The 9,000-nt window shown below is 41.2% G+C and overlaps 2 protein-coding genes across 3 annotated transcripts; both read left to right on the top strand.

Moving 5' to 3' along the window:
• The first annotated feature begins 607 nt into the window (after positions 1 to 607).
• LOC310720688 (uncharacterized protein) lies at positions 608 to 1,959 on the top strand. Of its 2 annotated transcripts, none has more exons than XM_083531470.1 (4): positions 608 to 772; positions 1,185 to 1,326; positions 1,435 to 1,539; positions 1,636 to 1,959. In XM_083531470.1, exons 2-4 carry the CDS (start codon positions 1,189 to 1,191, stop codon positions 1,801 to 1,803), a joined length of 411 nt encoding a protein of 136 aa, XP_083387596.1. In that variant the 5' UTR covers positions 608 to 772; positions 1,185 to 1,188; the 3' UTR covers positions 1,804 to 1,959. The 2 variants fall into 2 exon arrangements, with proteins under 2 accessions (XP_083387596.1, XP_083387597.1); XM_083531471.1 differs by having other exon boundaries at positions 620 to 772; positions 1,188 to 1,326.
• A 2,469-nt stretch (positions 1,960 to 4,428) lies between these two features.
• Positions 4,429 to 7,136, top strand: LOC310720504 (ADP/ATP translocase 1). The gene is made up of 5 exons (XM_083531079.1): positions 4,429 to 4,676; positions 5,440 to 5,926; positions 6,008 to 6,148; positions 6,448 to 6,825; positions 6,943 to 7,136. Exons 1-4 carry the CDS (start codon positions 4,566 to 4,568, stop codon positions 6,603 to 6,605), a joined length of 897 nt encoding a protein of 298 aa, XP_083387205.1. The 5' UTR covers positions 4,429 to 4,565; the 3' UTR covers positions 6,606 to 6,825; positions 6,943 to 7,136.
• The last annotated feature ends 1,864 nt before the right edge of the window (positions 7,137 to 9,000 follow it).

The following is a 9,000-nucleotide window of genomic DNA, read 5'->3' as shown; positions in this document are numbered from 1 at the left end:
TCCGTCTCCGTACTACTGTCCTTTACATCTGCCTCTTTCAAACCAACTACCTGAATGTCTTCCATCACCACATCCATAAACCTCCTCACACACCAAGTACCACCACCGAGCTCCTGTCTGACCTCTTTCCTGAACCTCACACTACACTCTTCCTCCTTCAGTTTCCACCATCTTATTCTTCTTTGTCTTTACTCTCCTTCTCTTCTTCTTCACCTCCAAAACCATCCTACAGACCACCATCCGATGCTGTCTAGCTACACTGTCCCCCGCCAACACCTTACAGTCTCCAATCTCCTTCAGGTTGCATCTCCACATAGAACATAATCCACCTGTGTGCACCTTCCTCCACTCTTATACGTCACCCTATGATCCTCCTTCTTCTTAAAATACGTGTTCTCCACTGCCATTTCCATCCTTTTAGCAAAATCTACCACCATCTGCCCTTCCACATTCCTCTCCTTAAAACCACACCTACCATCACCTCCTCATCACCTCTGTTCCCTTCACCTACATGCCCTTTTTTATGGTTAAAACGACAACAAACTGCTGCTTATTAATTTATTTAGATGTTTCATTTTTTCACTCTATAGTGAGTGCGGGATCGTAGGGAAATCTGGCAACCTGGCTGCATTCCGAAGATTTTTCGGAACAAACCTGAGAGAAAAAAAGCCTCCTGCGGCCTCACCGCTGTTCAGCTGGACTTTTCTTTACATTACAACTCAACTCTTTTTTTTTTTTTTTTTTACAATTAAAGTAATAAACATTACATTTGGTGAGTTAATAGAAAATGGAGTTAAAGGAATGATTGTTGTGTTTGTTATGGTGTAAAACTTTACCCGAATGAATCAAGAGTCGGGATGTTCAGTGACCTGCTTATTCTCAGTTAAATATAAGATTAAGAATTTATCAATTTAGCTGTTTTGATCCTTTTGCACTTTATATTAAAATACTGTTTTTTAGTTGAAGAACTTGTGAATATGTTGGTAAGAAAAGACAGAAAAATGCTCAAATTGGAGTCTATTGTGTGTGATGTGTCGTTTACAGAGTCGACTCTGAACCGACTCATCTGAGCTATCTATCAAGATAAATTAGATGGATAGATAGAGACAAATTGATTGATTGATTTATTGATCGATGTTAATTGTGTGTGTGTGTGTGTGTGTGTGTGTGTGTGTGTATTCCAGCAGGATGGTGGGTAAGCAGATGAGGAAGACAGATGAAGGTCTGATGATGATTCAGGAGCTGGAGGATCACCTGAAGGAGCAGATCGATAAACTGGAACACGTCCGACTTGCTGCAGCTGAGCTGAAAGAAAATCTGTCTGGGGTGAGACGCTTTCAAAAGCACTATTCCTATCTGGCCAAGACAATATATAAAGTAAACTAGCGAATTATATTTGTGATTATTTATAATTTAGCTTTATTCCTTGTGTAGAACGGCATAGATCTGCGTCAGTCCATCACTGATCACGTGGAGTGGCTGAATCATCTAACAGAGCGTGTGGAGACCCTCCAGATGAACACATCCGTTTTCGTCCAGGTCTGAAAATTTCTTGGAATATTTTACTTTCCTGATTTTCAGGTTATGAAGTTTGAGGACTCTCATCCTGTTGTTTAATTCAATATGTTTTTGCAGATGAACTCCAGACCTCGAGTCTTCAGAGGGAAACAGCAGAGTTTCCGAAACCCCTCCCACTCAGGGCGTGGCCACCTGGCTGATGACGCCCAATCGGAATTCGGCTGGTCTCCAATCCGTCGGAGGCGAAACAGCGATGCTGCGTCTGAGATGTCGTGCGCCTGGTGATCCGATACGGAGCGTCTGTTTCTTCTGACTTTTCAGCAGCACTTCTATTTATACATCAGTTCTGTACCTCTGTGATTTCTTTACAGTCAACACTGTGTTTCAAACCTTTTTTGTACCTTTTGTTAATCGTTTACGTAATTTCAAGAGGAAATTTACAGTATTGAGCCTGAGATTAATTGAGAAATTGTTCGAAAAAAATCGTATTAAAAAAATTGTATTTAAATTTATCACAAAATATTGTAACGTAACCATTTAATTTTATTTACTCGGATTTGTTTTTTAAAAATAATGATTTTTCGCCCCTTAGTGGCAGTTTAGTGTATTGCAACATTGTAAACTCCTCCCCCTAATTACAATAACCACGCCCAAGTCATTTTTATTTATTTATTAGCTTTTCGTTTGAAGTATGTGAGAGAGAAAGAGATTGTGCTGGGATTTATTATTTTCAAAATATTCTTTTTAATTTGTTAATTTTTTCTTTTTGTAAACGTTTTAAGTACATTTTACTGTGAACACTTTATAACTTACGAATAATTCAGAATCATTTCAGCTTTTAACTGAGAAAAAAAACGTTAAAACAGACAAGAAAACCAACCGGTCACAGAGTAACAAGAGCAAAGAGGTTTATTTGTGGATATTCATATCGGAAATACTTTAAATTCTTTTTCAATTTTAACACAAATATTCTGTAAAATATTTGTAAAAATTTACAGATGGGGAAAAGTTGACACAATTTTTTTTACAAACAATCAGAAAATCAATAAATAACAATTCTTTTCGTCTTTTTTTTTTTTTTTTTTTTTTTTTAACCACCTTCCCAAAAAATGTAAAAGGAATTATAAAAATATTAATAAAATGTAATATATATTATCTATTATAACTGTGACTTGTACACACACCAGTGTGCAGGACAAATTAAATGCCATTTCTGCATTTTTGGTCAATTAGTTAACTATTAATGTGGATTTTCTTGAAGCTGTATCAGATCATCAGATATTCAGGACTAAAGTTTAAACCTATTAAAATTAGCACCAGTCATTGTTTTTTCTTCATTCTCCTTGTGAGAATGTGGACGTCTCAAGGTCAGGGTGGTTAAAGCGAAACGTCAAAATCAAAGTAACTTTCCTGATTCAGTTCTCAGAGTGAGCAAACTGGCTGGTTCAGGATTAAAATGTGTACAAAATACTCCCAGTCGGATCTGACCTTCTAGAAGGTAGTCAAGTTTTTTTTTTAAGACGCTGGTTTTACCTGTGCGCCATGTTAGAGGGAGCTGAAGCTCAGGTCTGACCTCTGCAGCAGGCCTCGGTCCTGAGCTGTTCTCCTGAAGGACAACAGACCTTGAGTTCAACTCTATTCTTGGCCCACGTTAGTCTTTAGCGCCAGCTGAGAATGTCCATACAGTTCACGGCCCTTGTTCAGCGCTGTATATATATATAAAACTTGGCAGGACATGAAGCCGACATGCAGGTCATGTGATAGACACGGGGTTATGAAATCCTCACCGTGTTACTGGAATAAAGTTTATTCAAACGTCATAAAGGTCCTACAGACTACAGAGTGTTTTCATAGACAGTATATCCAATGCAAGCGAATTATTGTGTGAAGGCATTAGTCTATTTACCAGGTGTTTGAAGGTCAGGAACAGGCCAAGGCCCAAACCTGGTCTGGGTCACATGTTACTTTAGATATATTTTTTTAAATGAAGATGGATGGTAATTGGCATTGTTATTTCATTAAAATAAAAAGCACAGATTAAAAAATAGCAAATAAAAAAACATGGGTGTTACCTACTGTAGACTGTAAGGAATAATATAAAATGTCTGCATATTTGTTATGATTTCGGACACGTCCATGAAACGGTTTGTTTCTGCTGAAATAAAATCGGATCGTTCGTCATCACAACTCCACACTTGATTGCTGTGTAAAATGTGTTTGTTCATTTCGTTTTTAATTGGCAGTCTGAATTTAAACATAAACCATTGTTATCATTATACACTGTGTTATTTCATATATCAAAAAAGTGTGCAAATGTATACAAAACGTGAATAGTGTGCAGTAAAGTGTGTAGTATGAAAAGGGCACGAAGCTGCATCTAAAACATGATCTTATGCCGAATACACAGGAAATTAATCAAGTCGCGATAACGAGAAAACTGGGGGGGGGGGGGGGGGGGGGATTAGAACACGTGGCGTTTTAGGACTTCCGTCTAATCTCGGGAATTATTTTGATTCAATAAAAAAAAAAAGGTTGGGCCTGATAAGAGCCAATCATAGTCCTGATTGTATTTTCATTGTCATATAGGTGTATAAATGAAAAAGAAACAACCCTGAACGTGAATAGAACAAAATGTTCAGGCTCCTCTATAATGCCTACTTGGGTACTCAGTAGTACGCGGTCGGGCGTTACCATGGCGACAGCGCGACACGCGTACTACCCTGCGTAGTGCGCAAGTTTAGTAGGCATAGAGTTTTTTTTTCCTCCTATTGTCATTGAGGAACGAGGACGGATGGGGGAGGTGAATGGTTTGATGACGTCATCACACAGAACCAATCACAATGGTATGTAAGGCGCTCTCGCGAGACTCGGGCTCGAGGAGGAGGAGGAGGAGGAGGAGGAGGGGGGGGGAACCCTGATGCCTGTATAAAAATCGGCCATTTCGACCGAGCGGCCGAGAAGATCAGATCTTAGGGCGGGGGAAGAAGGACGGACAGAAGGGGAATAAAAAAAGAAAGACAAAAGGAATAACTAAATAAACGACAAAGATGAGTGAGACCGCCATTTCGTTCGCCAAGGATTTCTTGGCTGGAGGAATTGCCGCCGCTATCTCTAAGACAGCCGTCGCTCCCATCGAGAGAGTCAAGCTTCTCCTTCAGGTATGCCCGGCATCTTGTCCGCTCGGTAACCGGATCCTCCAGCAGTGTTCCATCACCGCTGCTTCAGCCTCACTCTAAACCCGGCTTTACCACTCTCACCTCTCGCACACTATAACCACCGTGTTTTTACGTTTTATTTCATTATACCGTAAATAAAGCTAACTAACCTTTCTTTGCTTCGATGCCCTTTAGCATTGTTAGCATGCTATCGAGTACCTCAGATTAGCCGGCTAGCTTCTCCCATTCAAGAGGGCATGACATTGTAGCGCTCGTGCGCTGGCTTCAACAAGACCATAGCGTTTCATATCTATATATAAGTATATATAAACTTTTCCCGCATCTGCCCTCAATGGAAACCTTTAAACAAACCCGTGTTCTGATTTACGGACTTTTTAATACGTATTTTTACCATTTTTTTCGCCTTAACTTTCAACATGGACGCCGCCATTAAAGCGGAAGTGCGCCCGGCGTTATGTAATGGGCCCCTTTTATTCCAAGTGTCAATCTTTACAATAAATTATTCCAGGTATTTTCCTGTCTACGGAATAAAATCCAAATTCCAGGTAGATGGATTTTTCAAGTAAGGTCGCCTCAAGGAGACTGTTTTTTACTAAAGCGTTTGTTCCCTATTTCGTGTCATTACATGATGATTGATGGTTTTAAATCTCCTGGGTTACAGTTTAAGCTGAAAATAGTGTGAACCCCCTTCATTTTGTAAAGGTGAGCTGGACAGTAAGTTTGAGGTGTGTTCTTCTATCTGCAGGTCCAACATGCCAGCAAGCAGATCACAGTTGACAAGCAGTACAAGGGCATCATGGACTGCGTGGTGCGCATCCCCAAGGAGCAGGGCTTCGTGTCGTTCTGGAGAGGCAACCTGGCCAACGTGATCCGCTACTTCCCTACGCAGGCCCTCAACTTTGCCTTCAAGGACAAGTACAAGAAGGTCTTCCTTGACGGTGTGGACAAGCACAAGCAGTTCTGGCGCTACTTTGCCGGTAACCTGGCATCCGGAGGTGCCGCCGGGGCCACCTCGCTCTGCTTCGTCTACCCTCTCGACTTCGCCCGAACGCGTCTGGCCGCTGACGTGGGCAAAGCCGGCGCCGAGAGAGAGTTCTCCGGCCTGGGGAACTGCCTGGTGAAGGTGTTCAGGTCAGACGGGCTGAAGGGGCTGTACCAGGGCTTCAATGTGTCCGTGCAAGGGATCATCATCTACAGAGCAGCTTATTTCGGCATCTACGACACGGCAAAGGGTGAGTCGCAGGTTTCCGTCTAACATTTTAAGAATAAAAACAAACGGCAAGCTTTTTCTTAAATTATTTTTTCACACACAGGTATGATGCCCGACCCGAAGAACACCCACATTGTGGTGAGCTGGATGATCGCTCAGACTGTAACCGCAGTCGCCGGTCTCACTTCCTACCCCTTCGACACGGTCAGACGTCGCATGATGATGCAGTCCGGTCGCAAAGGAGGTAAAACGCTCATCAAATCGCTGTCTGTTTACGAGGCTTAACAGAAAAGGAGAGATTTTTTTTTTTTACCTTAGTTGTATTTGTCATATGGGTGTATTCGTGTAAATAGTACAGAACGTCAGTTGAACATTGTTGCTCTCTGCCTTTAGTCAATTATAATTTAATATTTATATCTTTTGCCCTCCTCTGATTGGCTGTCAACAATTATTATTTTTTCATCCAGAAATAAGGTTCTATATGAATATTCAAAGCCCCATTTTTGTCGAGTTGTGCACATAAACGTCATTGTGTGTTTGCAGCTGACATCATGTACACCGGAACCATTGACTGCTGGAAGAAGATCGCGCGAGATGAAGGCTCAAAGGCCTTTTTCAAGGGCGCATGGTCCAACGTTCTCCGTGGCATGGGTGGTGCCTTCGTTCTCGTCCTGTACGACGAGCTCAAGAAGGTCATCTAAATGCCCCCTTTCTCACCAGTCACCGTATTTTATTTTTTTCTATATATAATAACATAAAGTCTGCCGACAAAACAAAGAGGGAAAAATAGGAAAAATGTAAACGGTTAAAACATGTAACGAAGTAAAACAACCCTGACTTTTCTGCCTCGACATTGAGGCCCAATTAGTACTGCTGCTGGTTCTGATTAATACAGAGATGGTGTTTATTTAAACTGTGTGCGTGCGCGAGTGTGTGTGCGTGCGCGAGTGTGTGTGCGTGCGCGAGTGTGTGTGCGTGCGCGAGTGTGTGTGCGTGCGCGAGTGTGTGTGCGTGCGCGAGTGTGTGTGCGTGCGCGAGTGTGTGTGCGCGTGTGTGTGTGTGAGCCATTCTCTTAGTCGGTTTATCGTTATTTCCCCCCCCCCCCCCCCCCCCCCCCCGCAGTCCTAACCAACTCGTCCTCATTCCTACATGTGAGAAAGTCCTGAATTTGTTCTCCACTCCGTCAGTTTTTAAATCACAGCTTGAATAAATTCAACCTACTGAAAAAAAAATCTGAGCATTTTTCTTTTTTTTTTTTTACACCAAATATTGTGTTCTAGGGAAACATATTTATACTTGATTTCTAACTACCAATATATTTGTTGTTGCTATGGCGACTGTATCTTCAAAGGGAGTCGTTTTCTACAAGTCTGCCATTGTGGTTTGCTGTAAATTATTCAAATCCTCCTGACCAATCAGATTTGAGTTTCTTTTGCATACATGTATGAGATTAGTTTTACAATAGTGTTTTTATTGATTAATATTTATATTATAATGGTGTTTAGTTCTGCTCAATTACACCACCCTGTTTTAATCTCCTATAAACCCACAACATGCAGTGGTTTATTTCTTTTATTGGGTCTTTAATATCTCCATCCAGCATCTCCTGGAACAGAATGAGTCTCAGGAAAGCTTTCAGTGGGTAGTTGTATTTGAACACAGTGTTTAATATGTATCTACGAAACCTTGATTTCTCTTGAATGAGACGTAAATGTGGCACCGGCATCCAGATTTACTAAGCACCGTGAGATGTGGGTGATGGTGGAATGGTAAGAAACCATTCATCCACATTACGCTCACGCTGATGTCTGGACTCATGCCACAGTCTCTGGTTGCGTGTCGCAGATTTACGCTCTGCTCACAGCTACTATATTTAACCCCCTCGTTATCTCTTCGGAACTGATGACGCAAACACTCAGACCACCGTCTGGAGTCCTGCTGTAAATCCTGTGAGAAAGACCCAGAGCTCCAGTCTTAAGTCCAATTCCTTCTCTATCTCCTAATCCTTTACTGACTGCTCTCTGAGCTGTTACTCGTGTAGAAACAGCTCTAAGAGGAGTGGAGGGTTTTCCCTAGTTGATGCTAGGGGGAAAAGTGTGTTCTCGATACTCTTCGACTGCGTTCCTTCCTTTGCGTCTCACCAGACACGCCTTTGCTTCAGGTGAACTGAGTCATTCTAATGAAATGCTGATCCTCCATGTTACTCACTTGGACTTGTGTTGTAGCCACAACCAGGGTTACATGCAAATGAGGTGGAAAGCAGCAGTTTCACGTTGTTCACACCAGCAGGTGATTTGTTTTCTGTGTCTCTGTGGGACATGGAGTAACAATTCAGTACGGAACACACCTGGATTTTTTTTCTTTCTATGCAAATTTAACATGCCTTACCAAGTGACGTAGGCTATGGGTAAACGAATCCGGAGAAATAAAACGTTTCATGTCCACATTTTAGTTTTCAATAATTTTCTGAAAGTTGCTTATCCACACTGAAACATCTGAACAAGCAAAACACGGAAATTTATCCACTTTGGAGATCGTTTTCATGAAGCTACGTTTTCGTCGACGGTCTGCGCAGTTTTAGTGTAGATGGAAGAAAAAAAAGTTGAAGTAACTAACAAAAGACATCGGTTCTTCTGGAGAGCTTGAAGAACTTATTTTAAAATTGTACTTTGAGTTAATTTAAATATCTTTTTTTTAGAGCACCCCCTTGTGGAGACTTCAGGTTTCTGAAAATGTCGGTCTTCGTATTGGAAAAAAATCCTTTTTGAAAATCTCCCTTCTTTACAAATGAAAGTGAAATTTTTCTTACAAAATACTGCAGGGTTTATTGAAGTGTTTTCGTCATGGGGGGTTTTGGGTGTCTTTCAACAGTAAAGGTTTTGATTTTCCTGATTGAAAGGACGGTGCTTCAAAACATCTCTTATCTCCCACTGTCTGGGCCAGTAAAACCTTCTCTGCTGGTCTAAACACTATCAGAAGCACTGACCTACATTTACAACCTTAATTCTAATATTTGTTCCATTAAATTGTATTAATTTATTTCCATTAGTATATTCTTTTCATTTTGTAGCGTTTCTCTCGGCTGCACTGCTTCTA

This window comes from Silurus aristotelis (genome assembly GCF_946808225.1).
Source record: "Silurus aristotelis genome assembly, chromosome: 26".
Lineage (NCBI taxonomy): Eukaryota > Metazoa > Chordata > Actinopteri > Siluriformes > Siluridae > Silurus > Silurus aristotelis.
Note: the sequence above shows the minus strand (reverse complement) of the source record. Positions and strands in the feature narration are given on the sequence as shown.

Coding starts and splice junctions, on each gene's coding strand:
- LOC310720688 (XM_083531470.1), top strand. CDS start 1,189: ATGGTGGGTAAGCAGATGAGGAAGACAGATGAAGGTCTGATGATGATT. Junction 1,327..1,434: donor TGAAAGAAAATCTGTCTGGG/GTGAGACGCTTT, acceptor TTCCTTGTGTAG/AACGGCATAGATCTGCGTCA. Junction 1,540..1,635: donor ACACATCCGTTTTCGTCCAG/GTCTGAAAATTT, acceptor ATGTTTTTGCAG/ATGAACTCCAGACCTCGAGT.
- LOC310720504 (XM_083531079.1), top strand. CDS start 4,566: ATGAGTGAGACCGCCATTTCGTTCGCCAAGGATTTCTTGGCTGGAGGA. Junction 4,677..5,439: donor GAGTCAAGCTTCTCCTTCAG/GTATGCCCGGCA, acceptor TTCTATCTGCAG/GTCCAACATGCCAGCAAGCA. Junction 6,149..6,447: donor GCAGTCCGGTCGCAAAGGAG/GTAAAACGCTCA, acceptor GTGTGTTTGCAG/CTGACATCATGTACACCGGA.